At 45.7% G+C, this 26282-nt stretch overlaps 3 protein-coding genes and 1 long non-coding RNA gene across 7 annotated transcripts in view; 3 read left to right on the plus strand and 1 right to left on the minus strand.

Moving 5' to 3' along the window:
- Positions 1-25814, minus strand: part of LOC122372821 (putative sodium-coupled neutral amino acid transporter 10) — a 72804-nt gene extending 46990 nt beyond the window's left edge. The window contains exons 1-6 of one of the 3 annotated variants that reach the window (XM_043350417.1): positions 25691-25814; positions 24852-25024; positions 24443-24560; positions 23615-23788; positions 23153-23259; positions 22488-22609 (exon numbers count right to left, since the gene is read on the minus strand). In XM_043350417.1, the coding sequence (XP_043206352.1) occupies positions 22488-22609; positions 23153-23259; positions 23615-23788; positions 24443-24560; positions 24852-24941 (611 nt within the window). In that variant the 5' untranslated portion in view covers positions 24942-25024; positions 25691-25814. Of the gene's footprint in view, positions 1-22487; positions 22610-23152; positions 23260-23614; positions 23789-24442; positions 24561-24851; positions 25025-25690 lie in introns of those variants that run through there. The other 2 variants (XM_043350418.1, XM_043350419.1) reach the window with 2 other exon arrangements.
- Positions 11360-12050, plus strand: LOC122372828 (prisilkin-39-like). Its single transcript, XM_043350428.1, has 2 exons — positions 11360-11404; positions 11746-12050. Exons 1-2 carry the CDS (start codon positions 11387-11389, stop codon positions 11980-11982), a joined length of 255 nt encoding a protein of 84 aa, XP_043206363.1. The 5' UTR covers positions 11360-11386; the 3' UTR covers positions 11983-12050.
- On the plus strand, positions 16749-17614 carry LOC122372830. Its single transcript, XR_006254937.1, has 2 exons — positions 16749-16879; positions 17261-17614. It is a non-coding gene; the product is annotated as an uncharacterized LOC122372830 (long non-coding RNA).
- LOC122372823 (putative cuticle collagen 155) lies at positions 20248-22439 on the plus strand. Of its 2 annotated transcripts, XM_043350422.1 has the most exons (5): positions 20253-20307; positions 20670-20947; positions 21366-21567; positions 21808-22021; positions 22112-22427. In XM_043350422.1, the coding sequence occupies exons 1-5, from the start codon at positions 20293-20295 to the stop codon at positions 22258-22260; spliced, it is 858 nt and encodes a 285-aa protein (XP_043206357.1). In that variant the 5' UTR covers positions 20253-20292; the 3' UTR covers positions 22261-22427. The 2 variants fall into 2 exon arrangements, with proteins under 2 accessions (XP_043206356.1, XP_043206357.1); XM_043350421.1 differs by having other exon boundaries at positions 20248-20307; positions 21808-22439.
- Positions 25815-26282: the final 468 nt, after the last annotated feature.

Raw genomic sequence — 26282 nt, forward strand, 5'->3', positions numbered from 1 at the left:
TTAAAAACCCCAAATGGTGTTGCTGTACCTCTGTTACCTGTGATTCGTGCTTGTGAAAAAATACGTTATCAAAGAGGAGGCATCGATCTCTTCTTCCAGAACGAATAGAGCTCGACTTCAAAAGTACAGCCCACCGCTAAAGTAATGTGTGGTTTTACCAATCTCAACGGATGGCTTTGACCGACGATTTTTAAATGCGGACTGATTGAAAAGAAGACGTCAATAAATAAAGTTGTAGCTACAAGGGTGAAGATACATGAAAGCTACATTTAAAGTCTCGTTGCAGTCTGGCTAATCGTTCCTAGGCTTCAGAAGCAGAACATACCCATGACTGAAACCACACATTACTTCTGCTGTGGACTGTACAACAGCAATGAGTGGTGAGCAAACTTGAGGTAAGCACATCCCAAGATGGAAACCCTGACAGAAAGTCTTCTATTGAAATTGGAAATTAGTCTTTTGAAAATAGGACGGATGGTGGATGCTTCATAAAGAAAAGATCGGTTAGAATAATCAGGGGTCGGCAAATGGTGGGGCATGCCCCCTTTGGGGGTAATGGAGCCCTTTCGGCGGGGGTAATGAGGGCCTCTGAGAAAGCCTATCTTTTTAGAATGAATGGCTCTCTTGGTGATGCAAACACCGTGACTGCTGCGCCCCAGGGTTCAAATATGTGTCCAAGCCAAATTCACACAGCATGAATTGATTGGCTGGCGCATACCTACCAATTAGCATGTAGCTGCTCACCGTTCCATACAGTCGTGCAAAAGCAACTATACTATAATGTTTTAAGTTTTAACCGTCGCCCGTCTATTGGCGTTTTCATTGCCGCTAACGTAAGGGAGAAGAGTCGATCAGAACACAGCCCTCTCGGCCTCTGGAGCTGGAGCTTTGCAGAAAGAACGAGCGTGCTGGCGGCTGGCCGTGACGGAATATGGCCTTAAAATTGGTTCCCATTCACGTCTGTGACAAGTATCAAGAAAATCGGGACCCGCTGTAACTTCTTCAAGTGAGATTCTTTGGCCCGACACGATCTCCAGAAATAGCTCATAAACAAACGGTATTTGGGCCCAGGTATTAAAAAAAATGATCGGCTCGAGGGTACAATTTTGTCGTGATCCAACGGCTTCAACGTGAGATATTCACGAATACCCCCGCTGCCCCTATATGTACGAGGGTTTGATGTGGTGCATAAAATGTTTTGTGAAGGAATTGTCATGTTTTAAATTCGATGCATCAAAAATGCACAAAAACCCAGAGTCATGAAATGGTATGACATTTCAGTAAACATGGTCATTTGGGTCCAGGTATTGATATTTTCAGGGAAGGTCAAAAAGGATGGGCTCGAGGCTCGAGAGTACAATTTTGTCGCGATCCAACGCTTTTCACGTGAATTATTGACGAAAAACCACCTGTTGCCCCTATGTGTATGAGGGTTATATGTAATGCATGAAATGTTTTGTGGAGGAAATACCATTTTTTAAATTTGATGCATCGGAACGGCACAAATACCCAAAGAGTCACAGAAAGGTATGGAATTTCAGTAAACTTGGTTGTGTCAGCAATAGGGTTTGGTAGGCATGGGGGTAATTGCCCTGCCTGGCGCCCAGAAAGGGGGCACGACCCCGGAGGACCTGCCGACCACTGAGTTAGATATTGGAAAAGGATCACGTCATTTCAAATTAAAAATAAAATAAAAACAACAATACAAGCCACAATGTTATTAATAGATAGATAAACGAAACCACAATGGTGATTCTAAATAGGTGTCTTATTTCTCTAACCTTGTTTCCGAAATCCGTCTAAATTTACCATGCAAAATGCACACTAAGTTGTTATTAAAATAGCGACATGTCACATGTGAAGTCACATAAAATTAATAAAGTTCCAATTTTAATAATGACGGATTATCCAACCAGACTGCAATGGAGAATTAGAGACGAGCTTAGCGTGGTGTATCCTATTAGCCAGCAGCCATAGATCATTCAAAACACATCCGTTGTGGTCGTCTCCTTTACTCGACTTGTCACAGCGGGGTGTAAGGGGAGGAGTCACACGGGTGGTGGCCACCCCCGTGTGAATGGGGAAGGGTGACAAGGGGTCAACCCGACCACGTAGGGTAAGGGTTATGACTAGTGGTGTCAATCGGTAACCAAAATTTCGGTATACCGATACCGAACCAATACCGATTCGGTATTCGGTATTATATACCAAAAGCATTTGGTATTTTGTCGGTATCATGAAAATCAACTACTGTCATAAAATATTTGAAAGTATTTTTGATATACCTTCTGAACTCAAATTTGATTTTGCTAAATGACACTGGATGAAGAAAAATGGCAATCATGACACATTTCTCCCAAATGCATGATGTCCTAACAAATGGGCAAACACATCAACTGTAATATCAAATACATCAGTCTACCAATGTTAAATGGCAACTTATCAGTGTTAGCAAATTCAAATACCATGAGGATAATTATCCTACAAAGAAAGCCAATGTGCAAGACATAAACATGAATTAATGTTTAACTCACTGTATGCTAGAAAACATACTTAAACTACCTTTCTCAAAATTTCCAAAGCATTTATTAGCAACAAATTTGACTTTGTTTTGAGGAGTCTGTGATTGATCTTGACCTTGTCTTTCTCTCCATTTTACTGCAATGTAATTATTACATTATCCAAAACCCTGTTTAATACAGCACTAGCTTCACCATTATCATCTAATATTTAAGGCAGCATTTGTCACTTCATCATCACCCGCATCACCCCACAAATCTTCAACTTCGCTCAACTTCAAAAAGCCTTGTAGTGAGCGATGCTGTCATGATCCTGTGGATAATTTATTTTCTTCAATTAGTGTTCTCTTTCCTGCTCTCTCAACAGATACAGATCGCTAGCAATTTAATCATAAGCTTCATAACATATAGGGGAAGGTGGGGTAAGACGGCCCAGCGGGGCAAGACGGACCACCAGCCCTCCCGGCTGAACCGCTGCTGGTATCTACTGCTTTATGCACTCACTATGTTTGTTTTCCTTCGTAACAATGGCCACCTTGAGCTCATGCTGCTAGGATGCATAGCTTTTGAGTTATTGAGAAAAATGTTGTTTTTCGTCAAACCGATCTAATATAAGAGGTCGACGGGTGATTCAATTACGGCACCTTTCTTGCATGATTAGTTTCTATTTTGCACTTTACTGTGAAGAACAAAGTTATAAACTTAGTTATCGCCACACTTTAGGAAAGGCAAGGTTTTGCAATGTTGGGCTATTTGACATATACGTCATGATAATGACAGAAGTTAGATTCGGGGCAAGACGGACCACTGTGGTCCATCTTACCCTGTGGTGGTCCATTGTACCCTGCATATGGAAAGTTCTTTTCCAAAACATTGACACAAGTTTAAGTTAGCTAATTTTTCAGGGAGGAGTCTTTGTTGCATGTGAGCCATGCATGCAAGTGCTCAGTTAGCATGCATTCATGCCAAACGACAATCAACACACATGTTCCCAGCTTTTAGCTGCACTTCCATCACACATGAGTAAAGAATAAAGGCTCATTTTGTTATTTTACCATTCTGGTTACTTTTTCTTACAAGAGTACAGAGCAGAAGTGTAACACACATGAACGGATAGCAGGCACTGCTGGGTGGTCCGTCTTACCCCACGTTTTTTTCTTGTCTGAGTTTTTGACATGTCCCTCTTTAAGAGCATCCACCACCTAGATGTCTTTAATTTGAAATTTAGTCTTTACACATATCAACAGAGGAAGGATTGAGCATTCCGAAGACTATAAATAATATGAATTACGAGAGCAGTGTAGCAAAATATGCGGCCTCAAACCTTAGCTGGTCCGTCTTACCCCACCTTCCCCTAATTGGCTTTTGGCTTGACTCGCACACAGCAGTTTCAAAACTGAACACATCTAAAAACATTTCAATGTCGCAGCTGAGCCAGGTTGAGGAACCGATATAGCTCGTTTTTCTGGTACTTCATTTTTCAGCAAAAGCGGCCTACAACTTTCTTGAATTAATTTTAAGATGTCAAAATTTATACAAGGAATTTTGATTTAAGTGGACTTAAGCAAAAAAGAAAAGAAAAACTTTATTTTATACAGTTTAATCATTAATGCAAATGGCCGCCGCCTGTAAGGCCGCCATTATGGAAGAGATGACACGTGACGTGTGTCAATTCCTCCGTAAAATTATGGACATTTTACTAAGATTTCATCGCGATATCATTACAGTGGTGTCTGCTATCTATCAGTGTGCCTCGTAAGTAATTATTTATCAAGTTTTGTTGTGTTACACATTTGTTGATGAAGAAAAATTGGCTGCGTCAGTATCGTCACCAATCACCATGCTACTTGGGCTGAACTGTAGGTATCATGGGCTTTGTTTACACCTTGGCTGCACCAGTCACCTTGGCTGGTGCAGCCCAAGGTGTAGCCCATCATTGTCAATTGGGTCACCACTCTATATAGGGCCTTGGGTCACCACTTTTGGATCATGATAACAGTTATTTTCTTAACACCTCATGCAGTTGACTTGAATCCACATTCCAGTAAAATAACTGACCTGAATATTTGTTAATAGTTACAAAATAAATTATAAATGTATTTTTTGCAATGCAAATAATCAAGAGAATGCCTGATTTGTTTTTGTTACCTTATTTCAAAGTATTAGGTACCTTTCAAGGCTTATCATATGTCTTGAGATTTGAGAAAGTTTGAAGCATTTGTTTGATAATTCCCTGATTTCGGTATCTAGTCGGTATTTCCCCCTATTTCTGAAAATCGGTTCGGTTTTGGTATACTCTCAGTGGTTTTGGTCGGTATCGGTTTGGTATTGGTTTCCAAAATTTCTGAAATTGACATCACTAGTTATGACCCTCCCCCCCCCCCGCTCCGCCCTAAAGAGGTCGGGCCGTCTCGCCCGCCCCGCCCCGCCCGGCTCGAGGTCCAAGGCCGGCTGTTGATGCACAGCCTACCCGAACCGCTCTAAGGTCAAAGGCACGACCAGCCGTCGAATAATTCGAGCGTGTTGTGGCCTCGCGTCCCCGCCTACTTTGTGGTTTTGTTTTTCAGTCGGCTAGGCTTTAATTGAACCAGGTTCCATCTAGGTATGAACGCGGAGGCGATAGGAACAACCCGGAAACGTCATAGAGGATGATTTATTGAAATAACGAGACAATGAACAGACAATACGATGATGATGAAGACTTGTGTTAGGGGCGCTCCGACGGAATGGAAAGATAGCTGGGATCGCAAGCTGAAAGAAGAGTAACACTGACAAAGACAAAACGAGCCGCAAGCTGAAAGGAGTGCAAGCCGAAAGTGACCAGTAAAAACAAAGCAAACGGTACTGATTTAATTCAAAGAGAACCTATGGTGTCAGATACCTACCTACAATTTGGTAAAGTGTCACAATTGCTGACATCATAAATCGCAAAATGAACAAACCATTAAAACTGAGGATGAACCATATGGGAAAGGTTTTAGGGACGTCTTATCAATGATCAATGATTGACCTTTAAATTGCATGCTGGTTGCAGATACAATCATTGAATTTGTTCCTGAACAAAAGATACAGTTTAGCATAAGCAAACATTTTCCATCGAAAATTGCGAGCGCGGGTAACCCTGTGACTGTGGTGGTATGTACAAAGGAAGCGATATAGCTACTGTCTTTCATCAACGCTTTGAAAAAAAACTTATTCTCATAAGGTCGTCTTCTTAATTCGGCAATGTTTGAAGTTGCATTGCAAATACAATTAGTTGGCCAGATAGTTTTGGTCAATTACGACTTTCACCTCCAAATTTGCCACGCGGACAAATGGCCCCAGTATTTGGTCAGGTTAGTTGGGGAGCGAGACAAGATAATTCAGCCGGAGCGTAATTGGCTGACTCATTCATTTTAGACCCTTATTAGCTCGGGAAAGAACGGAGAATGGCTCAAGAAGAATATGAGCACAGTGCTGATTGTTGCCTATAAACACCTATTTATAGCGCCTGTAGATCTCAGATGATGATGATGATGATGATGATGATGATATTTATTGAACAGAAAGTACTGGAACAAAAGAGTAAATCGGAGATTGGTGCAGAAGCTCAAGGCTTAATTCGGGGCACCTCTCTCCGTGCACACTCATTCACAAACATACAAGCTTACGTGCAGACTCGTACCTATGCTTTACACTATACACATACATACAAACACACACTCTTAATCACTTGTACTGGCACGCGCACACGTAACAATTCTTGGCGTATCAGGTAATTGTTGTGTACTATTATTAGCGTCACGTGCATACATGCACTCACACACGCGCGCTCACACACACTCACACATCGCATTTTCAAACAGTTACACTACACTCCATCATACGCATCATACATTCACACACAATCAGTCATTAATGTCTCGCGTTCATTGCACATCAGCGACCGCCGCACGAGGAGGGACACCCGCCCACAGCGCCCCGGAACAGCCGCCGGGAGCCGCCGCCCCACGCGCCCGAGAGGAGTTTTAGTGATCAAAATCTGTGGGAATTAATTATGTATTTCTGGAAACAGCTTGCCACCTCTCGTCCGCTGCCCGGGTTGAGTAACTCGCCATGAAGTAGCATCTTAAGTTGTTTGGATGTTGGCAAAGTTCGAAAGTCAAGATTGAGAATTGTGGATAGTTCCTCGAAAAGCGTTTGTCGAATATTATTGTATGTAGTGCAATGAAGGATGTAGTGTTCCGCAGTTTCAAGTGAATGGCCGCATGGACAAGAGGGTGAATCTGAAAGGAGTAATTTATGGAGGTGTTCGTTGAGTTAAGATGCTCCGACGCGTAGTCTGGTGTGCAGGAGATTGCCGCGCTTGGAGCCGAAGGTAAAGTACTCAGGCGGTCGTGGAGGGCCAAAATGTTCGTGAATTTGTCGTTTGAAGGAAAAGAGGTTTGGATGGTGGACAGAGGGGGGAAGGTCGTGCCAGAGCCGGGTTGTGCTTGGTATGAATGACTTCCTGAAGAGAGTAGTTCTATTAAAGGATTGTGTGAGAGTGCTGGAATTTCGTAAATTTCTACCTGTTTGGTATGCTCGTGTGTCAGGAATAATTGAAAGAACATATGGTGGTATTTGAGGATCAGCTGTTTTTAGGTGATGGTAAAGTAGAAGTCTGTGAACTTTGCGCCTGTTTTCCATGGAAGTCCAGCCCAGTTCCTCCCTCAGTCTGTTCGTCGGTGTTCTTGTCATTGTTCCTGTAATAAGTCGGGCTGCGCGATTTTGAAGTCGTTCAAGTCTGTTAGCGTCGTTCCTAGTTATCAGTCCGTCATATACTATGTCGCAATAGTCGAAAAAGGGCCGTATGTAGGTTATGTATATTTGGAGGAGAATGTTTCTTGGTACGTGTTTTGCGATAGGATAGAGGGGACCCAGAGCTTTGGTTACTTTCTTTATTATCTCGTTTATGTGTGTTTTGAATTTGAGATCAGAAGACAGGGAGATGCCAAGATGTTTGTGGTGCTCGCGGACGGGGATGGTTTGACCGTCAAAAACTAGTTTGGGAATGCTTGGGGCGTTTTTGAGTGAGAATGTTTGTTGTATCGTTTTTGATGCATTAAAGGTGATCATCCAATCATGGCCGTACTGCTGAATGTTGTCTAGGTCGCGCTGTAACGAGGTTTGTGTCAAGGCGAAAGTGTCATTGTTGTGTGAAGCGTAAAGTGAAGTGTCGTCTGCAAAAAAGAGTGTGTCATTAGAAGTCTTGGTCGAGAGTCCGTCTAGGTAAATAAGGGCTAGTAGAGGGCCGAGCACGGACCCTTGGGGGCATCCCGCATTTGTGGTTTGAAGTGAGGAAAGCGAATTTTGTATTAATACACGGTGTGTTCTGTCCGTCAAATAAGATTGCAACCATGTCAAGAGAGTCCCTGTCAGTCCAAAGTCTGTTTTACACTTGTGAAGAAGTCCTTTGTGCCAAATTTTGTCGAAGTATTTGGAAATGTCTAAGTAGATTGCTGTGAAGTCGTCGCCTGCGTCAAGTGTTTGGTATAAGTTGTGCGTCAGATAAACGAGCTGGAGTTGAGTACTGTGGCCCGGTCTGTACCCGCTTTGTTTGTCTGTGAAAAGGTGATGTTCGCTAATATGCTTGTAGATACCGTTAAAGACAATTTTTTCAAGAATTTTTGACATGGTGTTCAAGAGAGATATTGGACGATAATTTGATGGAATGGATGGTGACCCTTTATTCTTAAATATTGGCTTGATTATTGCTGTTTTCCAAGAGTTTGGGAAAATACCGTCCCTGAGAGACTTATTAAAGAGTTTTGTTAACGGCTCAGAAATTAGAACGGTGGCAAGCTTAAGTATTTTTGTTGGAATTTTATCCGATCCAGTCGACTTGTTGGGATCGAGGGAGTTAAGGATGCGGATCACTTCCTGTTCAGACACTTGAATGCTGTCTAGTGTGGGTACAGGCCGGGCTTCGTTTGGGAGTGTTTGTCTTGTGGAAGTGACTAGTCTCGTTTGGGAAGCAAAGTGGTCGTTAAGTAGCTGAGCTTTGTCTTTGTCATGTGTCACCGTCTCACCGTCGTTGTTGACTAGAGGGGGAATGGGCTGGACGTTTTTCCGACCGATAAGGGTGCCTAGAATTTGGAAGTACTTGTGGGGATTTTGTTTGTTGCTTGTTAATTTGCTAACTTGGGACAGGATGTGTTCAGAGTGAAGGCGTTTGTTAAGGTTAGTTACGAAGTTCCTTTGCAACTTCCATTTGTGCCAATCAATTTGGGACTGAGTACGTTTTGCGCACTTAAAGAGTGTATCCCTTTTTCTTATGTTTCTTTTTAGTTCGTTATTTACCCATGGCTTGTCTGTGCTTTTTATACGGATGACTTTTTTTGGAATTGCCTCCTCCGCGGCACTTAAGATGGCTTCGGTCAAATCTATTGCTGCAGAGTGAACGTCTTGATTAGTTATAGCGTGCCAGTCGGTTCCTTGTAGTTTTCGTATGAACAGATCAGAATTCATCGCGTCGTAGTTCCACAATGTTTTTGACAATGTTTGGCTTTCCGGTATTTTAACATTTAATTCAGCAAAAACAGGGAAGTGGTCTAGACGGGAAAATGAGGATAATGTTCCGGAGTTTTTCAGCATTGCAGTATCTGAAATAAATATAAGGTCCCTTAGGTTTGCGCATCTTTCCGCTAGTCTGGTTGGTTCATGGATGATTTGTGTTAGTTCTATGGCTTCTGCAGTTTCGTTTAGCTTAAGATCAAAGGGTGTGATCCCATTGCTATTTGTTATATGATGCCTTTCACTGAGATAATTGTTCCCAGCATTGAAATCGCCAAGAATGATCTTTTCTGTGTGTTGATGCGTATTAGCGAGACTGACGCTTTCGGACAGGTTTTCGGTAAATTGGTTAAGCCTGTCGTTGTCTAAATTGGGCGGTAGGTACAGGCAGCAAACTAGAAGTGAAAATTTTGAAACAGTTATTTTGCACCATACCCAGTCTTCGCAATTGTTAAGTTCTAGATTTTCCAAACGTGTAACTGGTAGTGATTTGTGTACGTATATGGCTGTTCCTCCCCCATGTCTGTTACGGTTGTGTGTAATTGGTGCATGAAAGTCGCTTAGGCAGTACAGGGTTGGATGGATGGTATCGTCTAGCTTTGTTTCGGATAGGCCAAGAATGTGTATGTTGTTGGTTTTTGTAAAATGATGAAGCTCGTCCAGTCGATTTTTTGCAGTTATACTATTGATGTTGACGTGAGCAATTTTTAAAGTTCGTGTGTACCCATGGTCTTGGGACATCGGACGAGAGAGGCAGCTGCTACGGTTGGGGTTGACGGCTCCGTGCTGGTCGTCCCCCCGGGGCGCGGGAGCGGCGACCCCAGCAGAGCCGGGACCGGAGGCGAGCATGACCCCCAGACGGCGGCGCTGAGCGGCACTGAAACAGTCGTACGTTTGTGCAGGCACAGACACATTCTTTTCAGTCATTCATCATGCACCTAAATAAACCTATGAACGTATGCAGAGACCAGCAAGAAACAGTCTAGAAATTTAAAGAAAAAAATCTCCGTTAATGTTGGTAACAAATACAATCGCACAAAGGAGTAATGAAACGAGAACTGTTAAATTATCACGAACAAACGCAAAGTCAAAACACTATGATCGTTCTATACTAATGTAATATGACGACACATCATATGCACTCACTTTACATAAGACACGATAGCCCCGACCCCACCCCCACGAAAGACGCCGCGCAATTGGCCCGAGCAGCAGGCGAGCCGGGGAGGCGGACGGCGGGTACACCGGAGCAACCGGCCGGCCGGCGCTGAGCCCCGCCACCACCAGCCGGGGACCACCCCACCGCGGGGCGGAGAGCGCGGGTCAGTGAACACATCAGTGGCGGTGCAAGTCAGCCGACCGGGACGGCAGGACCGCCCCGGCCAGCCAAGCACACCGAGAGCCGCCACGCGAGCGGCCGTGACACGCGGTCGGCGGTCACGTGTCAGGCGAATCTCCGAGACGGGCCGGGGCCCCTCCACCGCACCGCTCACACAGCGATACCCCAGGTCACTCGGCGGAGAGCCAGCTGAAAGTCAATGCCCCCGGGGTCTCGAGAGTTCGACAAGGTCCCGACGCAAGCGGGCAGGCAGCTGTCAGCACGGCGGCCAACCGCGCCCCATGGACTGGGAAACTAACGGTGAAAAACAGAGGATAGATGCTAGTGTCCATATATAATTCAGGCGCGTCTAAAGGCGCTTAGCAAAACATCCCAGTATCTTGTGCGCACCAATAAAAGCATGCCAACTTATTTTGGAAAAGACGCCTGCCTGTTGATGCATGTATGGTATGCCTTTTGTTTATCATTCACAAATCAAAAGTAAAATGACAGATCAAAGACAACGGAAAAATCGAAGACAGAGCATGCTATCAGAGGAGATTGAAGGAGTTTGTTTGTGTTCATTTGTGTAGCCAAATATCAGTTCGTGATTGCGACGGTAGACTTCTATCACGCAAACTTGCAAAGCAAATAATAGGTATACTGTAAAATAGGTAGAATTCCACGCCAAGCAAATTTCTTTTCTCTCAAATTTCCTCGAAATCAAAGGCTAATTGAGACTTCTTTTGCAAGTCAGTCAATAACATATTGCGTCAAATATACATTTACCTTATCTTCTAATAGAACATATTCAATGCATCCCTTCTACCAGTGTGGCATTTTCTGATATACGTAGCACACCACCGATCTCCGAAGCTCCGAAACCCTCTCGACCCCTCGTGGTGCCCCGGGCCCTCAGGGGCTCTCCAAGGCTGCGGCAGCTCTGCCTTATAAACCGCGGCAGCCACCCAGTCTGCACACTGTCTGTTCAAAACCGCAGCCGCAGCCTCGCAACATGAACGCCAAGCTGGTGGTAAGAGTTGAATTGAGGGGTCCGTGGGCTCATATCTGCAACCTTATTTCAAGTGCAACGTACTTAAAATCAGGTTGCACTCAGCTTCATCTTTTTATACAAGTCATTTTTTTCGAATTTGTTATGTATTCCGCTATTTTATAGCTGATGCAAATCATGAGCGTTGTAAACATTTACTCGAATCTTCAAATGTCAAGCGACGTAAAGCTGAATGCTTCTAGAATCTAGAATACACTTAATAAACTAAACCCCCAAAACTTACCATGCCGATTTGAGTGACGATACAAAATATGATACGAAATTCCTCCCTGACCGTAACTTTTCTCTTTCTCTTTTCTCAGTTGGTCGTGCTGGCCGCCCTGGTGGCGCTCGCTACGGCTTCCGGGCCGTACCCGCGCTACGGCTACCGGCACTACGGCTACGGCCACCCCGGCTACGGCTACCCGCACGGCCGCTACGGACGCTCCCTGCGCTACCACGGCTACCCCGGCTACCACGGATACGGATATGGCTACTCTAGTGCCCACGTGCATAGCTACGGACCGGGATATGGGTACGGATATGGTTACCACGGCTGAACGAAAATGGAGATAATGTGTAAAGATCGCCTGCATACCTCATCACGTTTTTTGTAGTGTGGAGTTTGAAATAAAACATGAGCTCAGAATATGTGTTATCGATGGCAGGGCATATCGACGGTCAAGTCAAGGCTATAAAACTCCGTGGAAAGTCAAGTGGAGGAAAATGTCCCTGCTCGTCTTAAGCAGCGAAAAAAAAAACTGAATATGAGGATGTTGGGTCATGCATATCACTCTACTTAACAATGAACACCGTTTCGAATGTAACCAAGGAAACCATTGAGCCACAGACATTGCACAAATATGACCATGAATGCAAATATAAATAGGTCGCGTGAAAAAATGCGCCAATTTTTTTGTAGGGTTGAAAGGGATTTAAATCAACTTTTATATAGGCCAACAGATTGCAAGAGTAGCACAAAATATATACAAGCATACAACAGCCAACAGGAAAGGCAGATATAACTGAAATATGAACTTAAATTCAAGTACGAATAAAACATCCCATGATCGTCTATTACCTTCACATCAACAGCCTCCTTCAAGCCAGCAGACTTCAGCCTGCTTAAAAATGATGAACTTGGCGTTGTATGACAATTAGCAGGTGCACAAGTCAATGACACTCATTCTGGACCACATCACTTGACCAGAAAGACTGGCCAGTCGGAATATTTAATTCAAATGATTCATTCCAGATATCCTTAGATGTGCCTTAGAGAGTTAAGCATATTAATTAACTTCAAACGAAACAAAGTCCTCGTTCATTTAATGTCAAAGATGAGTCAAAATGGCTCAAGAAGTAACCAAACTCGCTAAAATGCCCCCGTAAAAACATAACATATGTAAGTCCAGGCACTCGAACAAGTAAAAATGCAGCATGACCGGACTTCTTCAATCTCATTTGTAACAAACCGAAATATTCCAATAGAATCTGCCACCAACTTATGTCGCTGAGCTTCAAAGGCAGGTCAGTTGAACCAAGGTTTCAAATTTGACATGAGAGCCCTCTGGATATCTAAAAATGCCATTAGGTATTCTTAGATGACTTCTTCATTGACTACTTCATCAGGATCTCCATATCTTACACAATAAGCTACGCATTAATCATTCATCTTATAGTAAGTTTTTTTATACTTCGGTAACCTATTTCGGTAAGATGATGTAAGCTAACAGTAAGCAATTTCGCTGTACGACTTTGCCTCTACAAATGTTAACGAAAACGATAAGATCGTGTTGTAAAATTTGACTCGTATCGTGCGTATAGGAGAAGTAATGATACCCGTCGTCAAACCTACGGTGACTATAAATACCATCCTCCTTTAGTGCCCGGCACCCGAGACATGAGACTCTTGAAGGGGATGGTCTTCGGTTGGTGGGGGCAGCTGCAGAAAATTGAAGTCAGTGGAGTGGGACGGGCTGAGTCGGGCTTTGATGGAATTGGTCACGCTAAACTTTGGCATCTAAAACTTTCCAATACCCAGAATAGCACGAGCGAACAGTGGGGACAGGGGCTTACGCATTCAAGCTCTGCTTGGCGTCGGCTCCGGCTCAGTCAATCCGTCCTTCCATTCAAACATTAGAGCGACATTTAGAGAGAGAGCGAGAGAGAGAGAGAGAGAGAGAGAGAGAGAGAGAAGGAGAGGAAAGAGAAAGAGAGGAGAGAGAGAGAGAGGGGGGAGAGAGGAAAGAGAGAGAGAGAGAGAGAGAGAGAGAGAGAGAGAAAAAAAAAAACTGGAAGTATCCGGTGAATATATGAATGTTAGCTCCAAGAGTTGTTCAGGTTTCAGTTGCGCAAATATCTGCAGGATTTCTTAACCCTCGCCCGCACATGCCATTTTCCCATCCTAGAACGCACATGGGGGGTGGGGGTGGTTGCCACCCCCCCCCCCCCGCGCCGTTTCGTTCCTGTTGGAGATAGAGCTTAGCGGTAAAGACCAAAAAGATTCTTTGGGAAGAGACGAATCCAATGATACCCGATTTTACCTTCTCAGGTCAGTCATTGACCTTCCAGGTCAGGTCAAACTAAAAAATGTTGCTTTTTTGGGTCACCGTTGGATATCAAGTGCGCTGCTTATCATATACCGATGACGATGCCGTTTTCTGGTGCCAAGCCAGCTAGAACCTCTTTGTCACACTACCCGACCAGATTTTTGCTGCTGAGGTCATTTCAGGTCAAGTTAGGTCAAGGTCAGTTATATGTGTTTGTATGTCTGTGTGTGTCTGTGTGTATACTGATGTGTTCACCGATTGTTTTTGTGTCCATATTACATGAAATCATGATCTGAGAAGCTTTTACCAAAAATGCAGGCAAAAAACTTCACAAAAAGTAAATTTAGCTTGCCTAAAACGCAATTATCTTAGATGACCTAGGTTGACCTTGACCCTGACCTTGACCCCTGTACATCGTCGAACAACATGTTCCATGATAGGTGGGAGGTAAGACTGGCAAAAAAGGCCGAAATCAAGGTGTCAAAAGCTCACAAGGCCCATGGCAAACGCAAGATGTTGAGAATTGGCCATTTGGGTCATGACATGACCTGACAAACAAGGTCATATCTCCGAAACCAAAAATCACAGAAACTAGAAATTTTCAGTGGACATCAAGAAAGGATAGAGGAGCAGCTATACGAAAAATCAGCCTTCTAGCTCTAAAAATGTTGAGTGCAGAGCAGAAAGACTACCTGGGGGGTGGCAACCACCCCCCCCCCCCCATGTGCGGGCGAGGGTTAATAGCGGAAAGTAACATTTTGAAATCAATTGAACAAAACACACCGATGACTGAATGAGTCGAATCACCAAAGCTAACAAGAAAATTACCCACATAGACAAGCATTGGGTGGTGGTGGTGGGGGGGGGAGGTAATTTAGGATGTGGGTAACAAATCCTGCAGGCGCGGAGAAGATATCGAAAGAGCGACGAAAGAGCGAAAAAAGGAGCTGGGTGCAAGGTTCAATAACACAAACTTATTTGCTGAATAATAGAAAAGAAAAACGCACTCCGCATATTTCAATATCCAGAAAAGTTGAAGAATCTCTCATTGGAGAGCGTTCTGCACTAATGCGCATCGTGCCGTAGGGGAGAGTGGGGTAAGATGCCCAGGGTGGGAAAGACGCCCCACCCCCTCTAGCGGCGAAACAAAGAATCAAACCTGGAAATAAATGTTCTTAGCGTAAAGCGGAAGCCTGCCTTGTTAACTGCACAAAAATTTGCGAGGCTCAGTTGGGCAACGGCTGGCTGGTGATTGCATGTTTTTTGTTTGCTGCTTTCAAAAAATATTTTGGTGTCAAAACATTGTAAATATCAAAGAAGGTAGATAATTTTTGCGTCCCTTGCTATAGTCGTGATAAATTGACATGCGTGTACTGTGTCCCAAACAGTTTGTTTCAGGGCGTAGTTTTATGGCTAACAAATTGTACTGATTTAATGTTACCGCGGTACCTTGGGGTAAGATGCCCCCTGTCCTGATGGGGAAAGACGCCCCCCTAAATCCGTAGGCTGTCCTTCAAGCAGCCCGTCAAATCATTTGTTACATACCTGTGATGAGAGACAAAAGCCGATCTGGGACTATTGAGAGTCAAGTACGGTCGGGTGCTCCCCATGCCGGTCTCTCGGCCCACACAGCGACTTTTTGGGCGGCATCTGACTCTGGAGCCCTTACGCGGGCCTCTGTGGGCCACATTATTGGCTCCAGGGCCCCTCACGACATCCTTTGAGGGCTCCCACGTTGGCTCCACGGGCCGCGCTGGCATCTGAGGTCCCCACGATTGGCTCGAGGGCCCTCAAGCATCATGAAGACCTATAAGGGCCCCACAGTGGTCTCCGAACGCCACCACGGAGGCTTGTTTGGCCGCACTGGACTATGATGGCCCTAACGATGACCTCTGAAGCCCCTTACGACTACTTTTGAGGGCCCTTACGATGACGTTTGGTGTCTACTGCAGGCCCGAAGGGACTACTGATTCGTTCAGGCGATTCACGTGCCCATTTATGTCACTTATAGTGCAGGGGGCATCTTACCCAACGCCAGGGGGCGTCTTTCCCACCCTGTGGGGTAAGATGCCCCCTTTCACTTCTTCAGGAAAATGCTTAGTAGCAAAAAAAGTTATCACATTTCAAGCACGAAAGTGTGATATTTTTGGAGAAAAATGATGTCGGCTTCCGCTGAAACTACAAGTTATTGCTTTCCGATTGTCATTTTCGAATAATATATGATATAGTAAAACCCTGGGCATCTTTCCCCACTCTCCCCTACGAACTACAGCCTCTTTGCAAAGCACATCACACCACTCTGACTGTGCTGCAGGTAAATCTTCCAGCGCCCCTCCCGCTCTCTAACCAGGCACCAGTCCTACCCCAACACTGATACGACCCTGTGTAGCCGCCCAACCACTTCCCGTGTCTTAGCGCACCTACCGGGCCTCACGCATCGCTCCCAATTTATTGTCACGAACAGCCATCCATCTTCCAAACTTGGCACCACCAACGGTCACGACGCGCACGAGTAAAGCGTTGGTTCGTTAACCAGCCGCCCGAGCGACCCGTGACCCCTAGACCGTGACATTGGCCGTGACCTCGCCCGTGACCCCGCCCCGCCTATCTACGTCACCGCCCCCTCCCCTCGCCGTCGGGGGGGGGGGGGGGGCGGACATACGCAGCAAGCAACGCAGTGGGGTTACCTCCCCCAATCTGGAGTTGTTTACGTCGAACGCGCGGTAGGTGGGAAACGAACTAACCTCGGCCGTCCGTCAATTCGTGGGGCACGGCCACGTTCCGAGTTGGGTGGGGTGAGAGATATAAACAGGGGGAGCCGGGGACTTCGACAGACACACCCTCAGCTCACAGCAGCTCACGCAGCTCAGCTCAGCTCAGCTCAGACAAGATGAACGCCAAGACTCTGGTAAGTAAAGGCGAGCAGAGACGGTTTGGGTTTGAGTGTGGCTCTCTTTTGTGGCTATGCTGGATTCAAAGAAACGGAATTCAATAGTGGGAGACTGCTACATTTTGAGGATATTAGTTTATCTTAGGTGGTTAAAATGACGTGATTTTTACCGTCATATTTATTAATTTTACTTTTTCCATTTTGAACGCAAAGAATTTCCGATAAATATCCGTCAATCGACTGCAATCGAAGAGAGTGCTGTTACCAATTGGCAGTTGATATTCAGTAAAGCTATTGGCCAAGCATTTCAAAGCTACATTTATGGCGCTTGCTCCTTCCTCCCCTACCATAAACGTGTAGGGCCTCATTTTCTGACCCCCCACCCTCTACCCTCCCCAGATGGTTCTGTTTGCCGTGCTCGCCGTCCTCGGCGCCGTAGCCTCCGCCGCGCCGGGCTACCCCTACGGCTACGGCTACAGCTACAGCCATGGACACGGCCCGTACTACGGCTACGCCCGTCCGTACGGATACGGACCGCACTACGGCTACCGGGCCCATCCGTACGGGTACGGATACAGTCACTACGGATACCACTAAGACGGTCAACACACTGCTCACTGGACGACGGTACACGACAGCTATAATCACTGCCGAGAAATGGGAACTGGAGAAACGGACTTTTGCGGATGTCGCAAGAAGGCGCAGCTGATGCCGAATGGTGTTCATTTTTGTGCAAAGGAACGATCTGGTGTGGGGAAAAAAGAAAGGTACAGTGAGAGTGGAATGATCCCTACCTCTGCTGTTCAAATGTGAATCAATTGGTCTGATTATGTTCGCGCCTCGCGGAGCTAATTTGTAGTTGATAAGATCAACAAGCACACCTGAATCTGAATCTCAATAGCTTGTAGAATGCGGTATTTGGGACATAATGGCCATTATCCACAGGTAAATATGGTGAATGATGAATAAATATGTTCTATCAGAACTGACCGTCCTAAGCTTTCTTCGGCAAAGTAGGTATACAGAAGAAAAAAAAATGTTTGTAGCTGACGATGAACCAAGCACTGAATATTAATTATTCGCATCCTTAGCAGCTGACAACTGAAATCAACTATAAGGTCGGGTCGTGACAGTTGGAACTTCTTGTCAGACCATGAAGGGAAAGCGGGTATTGCACACATCTCTATATCCGACAGCAGAGACGCCTGGCGGCGGCTGACAGAAGCTGCAGTGACCAGCCCGCTGGAGACTGCAACGCAGTGTAACAGGGTATCCGGCGACTGCCACTCGGCATAGGAAGACATCGCGAAGCGACGCGTAGCTTTTTCAGTTTCCCTATGAAATACAAACATAAAATGCCCACCGACAAGGGCATTTATTTTGAGCAATCTGGACACCTTGGTTTGTCTTGTGTTCAAATTAAACCTAAAGCAAAGCTCGCCATAAGCCAAAGCGTGAAAGAGCGGTAGAACACAATCTCAGATTAGATTAGATTAGGAAATCAACCTCAAGTTAATCTCAGATTAGATAAGATTAGGAAATCAAGCTTTCCCTTCCCAACAATCAGCATCCAAACTGCGCACTTCCGCACTGATTTCCCAGCTAATCATGGTTCGTCAAACGGTGATTCGCATCCATTCCGGCCAGTCACCGAAAGAACACACGGCAAACCCGGCACTAGATCCACACACACAGACATACACACAGCGGGCGAGAGCAAATAACACTAGGATTTTGATGACGTCATCGGGAGAGTAGCGCCGGTTGACAGCGAAAGAGTAGTGTTGGTAGTGGAAGTTGTGCAAGGCGAATGCTTGCTACTGACTACTGAGTATGACAGTACAGAGTTTCAGTAAGAAACTGTCATGTTCAAAATTCAGAGATGCAGGCGTCAGTCATCATGTCAAGATCACATAGTTAATAACAAATACATATAATAAAATAAGTGAGACGTGGTTACTTCTTGTTTCTCAGAGCACTGCACCACCATCTTTCCTCATACAAAGTCTGAAAGTCGTAACGTGCATCCCGGACAATCACCAAGTCAAACCCACCTATGAAATCCCCGTTCGGGAAGTGCTAACAATAATACACACGCCGGCTGGAATAATTTAGCGGCGGCTTCCATTAGTGGTTGAAGATGGACAAGGAGCAGCAGTGTGACAGCTAGGGATGAGATAAGCCTACTATAAGGCCACAGTACTGTGGCTTATTTAGAAGTCCGGGCTTTGCGATTAATGGACTGCCGGAAATATGCGTCCATCAAATAAAACAAGATTGGAAGTTGTATGTAATGTTTCGTTGGAAGCATCAGTTAACAACATCAATTAAGCAGGCAGAAGGAAGACGAGTGATTGCATAGGTGCGTCCTTTCCTTACTTGATGACTTGTCTTGGAGTTGGCGACTGATCTCTCGGGTGTCTGGTGTGGACACTTGGGACAATAGACTGAAATTTGATCAGTCCTGCACTGATTTGGAAGTTACGTGGCCTTGGATTTAAATGTGGATTGGAAGGGGAGAGACAACTGTTCGCGCTACTGATAACAGTGGATGGAAAAAGAAAAAGACGCTTGTTCGCACCTCTACAGCAACAGGTGGGGCCAGTAACTACTGAGTACAGGTGAATGACCGAGAAAGTGCAAAGTCCGGCCTATAAACTGTCTGTTTATTCGGGGAGACTGCCCCTGGCCTGCAGCCTACTGAGCGGCATTAGGCAAAATAACAGGCTGCTGATTGGTTGGTTGCAGAAAAACAGTGCAGATAATCACATAATAGTCGAAAATATTGCTTCGTGATAACATGAATCATTACAGTAGGTATTCAAGTGATACGAAAATACATAACTGGCATGATTAAAACTTAATTCAATGTTAGGTTTGTAAAATTGTTCCGGGAAAAATATTACTTGAAACACCCCAAATGAAATCATCGATTGCACATTTGCATGATGCACGTTTGCACAAAGCTTCCGTATATGTAGTTTCAGTGGTTGACAGGTAAAACATTTCAGCTATACTAACTAGTTAGAATATAACTCAAGGACTCACAAGTTGTGACTTGTGAAGTTTCGCGTACTCAAACAACTTCGCGATCACACTCCAATAGCAATGCATTTCCTCACAAACTGTATTAGCTGATTGCCAAGCATCCCAAAAAACGAGCACGGGCAACGGCCAGCCCGCACCACCGAATCCCCCCAGCCCGAGTGACGTCATCCATTCGTACACACCTGACCGTGACGTCACGACAGTACACACACGGCGGTTCGTCGTAACTGCCATGGAAACATACGGCGGCGTCTCATGGGACCGATTACCATACTCAAACACGGGCCCACCAGAGCTTTGGCGTATAAAAGCGGCCCTGGCGGAGGATAGGCCAGAGTCGGTACAGAACGGAACAAGATCGGAGGGAGAAGAGCAGGCGGACCATGAAGGCTTTGGCGGTAAGTCCAGACTGTATAAACTTGAAGGGTATGAAGAATTAGCTTCATTTTTTTCGAGGACTCATTAGCGTAGCACTTTGTGTAACTGGTTTTTATTTCGCTCATTTTTTCACTGCACTTACGATACAGGTAATTAATTATCTGCCTTGCTTACGTAGTGAGGTATCTGAAAAGGGTTTCTTTGGGTGATCTCATTGCTGACAAAGAATTGTTCAAAATAATACTTAGTCACATTTGCTACAAAATGTAATAATCGAAACCGTATTTTTTCAATCATTCAAAAAGTCGAAAACTAGCAAACACAGAAAAACTCCCTCAACGAGAGTTGAACCCACACCCTCACTGTCCCTCCACTCTTGCAGGTTCTGGCGCTGTGTGTCAGCGCGGCGGCCGGTCTCACGCGAGACGGCACCTACTGGGGTCGTCCCGGATCTGGCCTCCTCGGCGGCACCCGTAGAGGTAGCGGCGGCGGTGGGTACTACCCCAACGGAGGGGGTAGCGGCGGTGGATACTACCCCAATGGAGGGGGTAGTGGGTACTACCCCAGCAGTGGCGGCGGCGGCAGCGGACACAGTAGTGGTACCAGCGGAAACAGCTACTACCCAGGACCGGTGATTCCAGACTACCCACCGCGGTACAGGTCAGTTGAATACCCAACACCCAGGCTGGGTATAGGATAGTGATTCATTTCATGCTGTGTGATCATCAATGTTGATTTCATTTTTGAAATATGTTTTGTCTTGTTTTTAAGGAGCAGCCAGAATCATTTTATGTTCAATTCTGGTGACACGAACATGTGATTGAATCAGTCTTTTTTAATGCGTCAGCTCCCATTAAAACAACCAAATCATGAATATGAGTCGCTGCTACCTAGCAGCAGATGTGCCAAATAGCACATACTTTCCAGTAAAGACATAGTAAGGATCGGAACCAAAGTCGCTAAACTGCACAGAAGAAAGCATCGCTTCCTTTGCACTATCTCCATCATACCCATACCTACCACTCAGCCACTCACTCCCCAGAAACCTTAAGTTACCAGCACGTCATCTGTTTCACAGGTACCGCCGGGACACCACTGGAGCCGTGATCGAGGACCGTCCCGTACCGCCGCCAATAAACTACCAGCCCGAGCAGGACTTCCAGGGCGTCATTCCCGACCCCAGCCCCAACACTGGGGGTCAGTTTATTCCCGGACACCCTAATCCCAATACTGGGGGTCAGTTTATTCCGGGGCATCCTAATCCCAACTCTGGGGGTCAGTTCATTCCAGGCCATCCTAACCCTAACAGTGGGGGTCAGTTCATTCCAGGACACCCTAACCCCAACACTGGGGGTCAGTTTATTCCAGGCCATCCTAATCCGAACACTGGAGGCCAATTTATTCCTGGACATCCGAACCCTAACCCCAACACTGGGGGTCAGTTTATTCCCGGACATCCTAATCCCAACACTGGGGGTCAGTTTATTCCCGGACGTCCCAACCCTAACAGTGGGGGACAGTTTATTCCTGGACATCCTAACCCTAACACTAACTCTGGAGGTCAGTTCATTCCAGGCCATCCTAATCCGAACACTGGAGGCCAATTTATTCCCGGACATCCGAACCCTAACACCAATACAGGGGGCCAATTTATTCCAGGACACCCCAACCCCAACACCAACTCTGGAGGTCAGTTTATTCCCGGACATCCTAACCCTAACACCAATTCCGGAGGTCAGTTCATTCCTGGACATCCCAACCCGAACACCAACTCTGGGGGTCAGTTCATCCCTGGACACCCCAACCCTAACACCAATACTGGGGGTCAGTTCATCCCTGGACATCCTAACCCGAATTCGAACACCGGTGGATCCGGATCCGGTCACAGCGGTGGATCCATCACTCCGGGAAACTCCGGAAACTCGGGATCCGGCCACAGCACGGGTTCTGTTATCGGCAACAGCGCCTACTGAAGAAGCATGAGAAGATGCAAGGGATGGAGTAGCAGTGACATCTATCGACTGAGTCGTTAACTAGTGAAACGAAAAACCACCGCTAGGGTCCGCTGATGTTCATCGTGGTTCGCATGTGATTGAAAGTGTATTGCCGTGCTGGATTTCGGTGTACGTTACGTAAAAATACACAAGCGTTTGGAATTAGAAATACGGGATTTTGAGCCACTTCACTCGTGGGTACTCACGTTTGGCAGGCCAGGGCGAGACTCATGATGGGTAGAGCCTGGAGAACTCCTGCCGGTCTCCAGAGCTCCACCTCTGCCTGCCACGACCCGCTCACGATGTGACTCCACGAGTCGGCCACAATCTGACGGGACGATTAGTGACGTCATTAGATCGTTACCTGCCACGAACCGCTCACGATGTGACTCCACGAGTCTGCCACAATCTGACGGGACGATTAGTGACGTCATTAGATCGTTAATGTGACATTGAGGATTGTTTATAGCTCTGAGTGGAAGATCAGGATATATTAATATCGGTTCGAATGTCATACATATGATGAAACATCAAAACATGAACCCATTCATTCAATTACGGAAATGAAGGGAGCGCTAATCATACTGGCGAGGCACTAACAACCTGAGCCATTTTCATAAACCGTTACATTCTTTGCCTCATGCAGCATGTTTCTGAACATTAGTTACTACCCGTAAAGCATCGCGTGTCAATCCGGTTTCACGTACAATATCAGGAAAACTTACCACCGCACCATATTCGGCAAGAATATACCATACAACGAAACCAACACGGCTAAACTATGCATTATAACGCTGCCCTATACGAGTCCAATGTCCACTTATATTAAGGATGTGGTCACCCAGGATCACCCAGTCGTCATGATCAGTACCTTGAGCACCAGCAGGACGTAGAAGGTGATGGAGATGGCGCTGATGCTCGCCAGGCTATCCGTGTTTCTCAGAAGACTCAGCGGGAGCACGATGAAAAAGCACATCCCTGAAAAAAAAACGGGATACAGATGAGAACTAGGAGCAGACGGCCGGAGGCCGTGGGACGGCCATCGATTGATATTGTCTTCGTTGTCATCAAAATACGATTAACTATGCAGTAAAATGAAAAACACACAGCGAATATTGATATTATTATCAAGACCCATGACCCATGAGCATATTAAATTATGTTACTATAGAACACAAAATGGCCTATGCAGATACAACATGCCTTATAAGTACGCTTAACATTTAAACTCTCAAATTTATTCATCAGAGCAGGAGTATGCTACATACAGAGCATACTTCCCTACACTGAGTACACAATCTTATCTCCCGTCACGCAATGGTTCGTAGCTCACCACAGAGAAAGAAGGCCCGGAACCGTGGCGTACACTCGACCTCCAGCAACTGGGCGAGTATTTTGGGACCGAGATCGCCGGCGATGACGAAGAAGCTGACGCAGATGCCGAACAGGAAGCCGATCTGGATGACCTCGATGGCGAACTTGCCCGTCGGGCCGAAAATGTGAAACGCTGCCCGGCGGGAGAGAGAGAGAGAGAGAGAGAGAGAGAGAGAGGGGGAGAGAGAGAGAGAGAGAGAGAGAGAGAGGGAGAGAGAGAGGGAGAGAAAGGGAGGGAGAGGGAGAGAGAGGGAGGGAGAGGGAGAGGGAGAGGGAGAGGGAGAGGGAGAGGGAGAGGGAGAGGGAGAGAGAGAGAGAGGGAGGGAGGGAGAGGGAGAGGGAGAGGGAGAGGGAGAGGGAGAGGGAGAGGGAGAGGGAGAGGGAGAGGGAGAGGGAGAGGGAGAGGGAGAGGGAGAGGGAGAGGGAGAGGGAGAGAGAGAGAGAGAGAGAGAGAGAGAGAGAGAGAGAGAGAGAGAGAGAGAGAGGGTCGGAGTGTTCACATCATTTGAGGTTGGCGTGGTAATGCAAGCAGCTGACGGCAGTCTTTTACTAATTCCTGATTGGCAATGCTATGCCGGTTCAGTGTTCACACAGTTGTCAGAAAGAACACAAAAACAACTCAAAACACAAACTAATATAAGATCACGGAAATGGGTAAGCCTAATTGATAGTAAAATTTCAAATGACTTATCACAAAATGCCTGTCTACCTCGGCCCCCAGCGAAACTGCCCATCAATAGACCTGTTAACAGCCCTTGAGATCACACACATGATATAATTAATTTACCCAGAAATTCATAGCTGCGTCTCTTGGTGCTGATGGCCGATTTGATGAGAAAGTGGCAGTTGATGCGGTTGATGTAGCCGCTTATGATCAGCAGAAGGATGCCCAGTATCAGGCCACACTGTGGAAAAACGGATTGTTGGAAAAAATGGAAAGCAATCGACCAAAATGGATAGATAACCAAACCGACACAAGAACAACCAAACACCCGCCAATCGAAAATACCCCTTATCCTGTTGCGGGTCATCCTAGTATAAATACTATATTTTCACACCTCAAGCAAGTGACAACATAGAGTTCAGGCAAACACTCTTGCTTAGCATACACTCTAATCTCCCAATATTGCATCAACACAAAAGGCTCAAGCAGCATGGGTAAATACAATACAAATGAACACAGCATGTGTAAATACCTGTTTCAGGCAGTATGGCATCGCCAGAATGGAGACTCCTATGATCGAGTTCCCCAAAGTTAGGATCTGTTTGAGGTTGTTTTCAGACATTGTGAAAGGTGGATGTGTTCAGCTGTCAATCCACTGTCATCAGCACATGTGTTTTAGTCCCAATCTGACCGCACTCCTGCACTCTGAAAAAGAGAGATCAAGGTTAGTTACACAGACATTATTTATCAAACTGTAATTGTTTGTATTTGTAACAAATGGCAAATAACAATGTTTACTCAAATTCATCTTCTAAGTTCTAACCCAGCAAGATTGCTATATATAACACCTTTGCTGTGATATCTTAACCAGTCAGAAGGTGGCAAAAAGGTTAGGCAAGACCCTGCTGTCAATTGTCATACAAAGGCAGACCCAATTACATTAAGGTGGCCTCTGAGTCTGGTTTGAGGTAATGACCGCCGACTGCCGAGCCAACCTTATCGTTTTAGCCTTGGCATGGCTGTCTGGGCCAGGAAGACAAAGACCATGCTTGTACTGCTTTCTTTCAGCTAGGTACTGCCACCTCTGGCATCTTGAAGTGATGCCAGGCTTACCCATGTTTTTAGGGGGGTCAAAATGGTGTGTAGACCATAGCTGAATTGCAAAGAACACAGGAAGTCAATCTGACATCTGAACATGAAGTAACTGGTACTACCGGTGATCTATGTGCATGATTAAATATTACGTCATACAGTGAAGGCAAACTCATGTTATATAAGCCAAAATAGGGTGAGCCCGGGCAAGCCCGGGTGAGCCTCATGTAAGCCCCCCGGCCCCTCTCCCCCAAAGGCCACAAGCCCCTCTCCACTGACTCTGGCTTGACTCCGAAGCCAGAAGGTTGCTGTTGTTGTTGTTGGAATAGGACGCGTAGCCCTGCGACCCAAGCATCCAACAGAAGCCTGAAGGAAACAAATATTTTGACAGGTTGCATGCAACACGAAGTCAACAGAAACTAAAAGTAAACAACCACGTCTTTGCATCATCATGTTCAAAGGATAGCAAGCAAAGAGTGTTAGCAGAAAGCTAGAGCAGCCGGCTACTTATATCTTGTCAAATCGTGCCTTAATGCAAATCTGTAATAAAAAGTAATGTCAGAGCTTTTAGACAAAACTGCAATGAGTTAAACGGGATAAACGTCATTCAGTAAATAATAAATATACGCAATAATCAACCTTGGAATCATGCTACAAATGCTGCACAAAGAACAGAGGTCGCTGCGCTAGCAATGAAACAGTTGCGGAATATCTGTAGATCAAAGACAAGTTCGATCAGCTAAGTTTCGGTAGCTAATTTCTAACATTTTGTACCTAAGCCTAAGCCGTCCATATAATTATTAGACAACTCTAAAACATTAATGCGTGGTGGAGCTCAAACGTGCCTACGAACATACGCGGAGGACTGGGG

This window comes from Amphibalanus amphitrite, unplaced genomic scaffold, assembly GCF_019059575.1.
Source record: "Amphibalanus amphitrite isolate SeventyFive unplaced genomic scaffold, NRLGWU_Aamphi_draft 001405F_arrow, whole genome shotgun sequence".
NCBI lineage: Eukaryota > Metazoa > Arthropoda > Thecostraca > Balanomorpha > Balanidae > Amphibalanus > Amphibalanus amphitrite.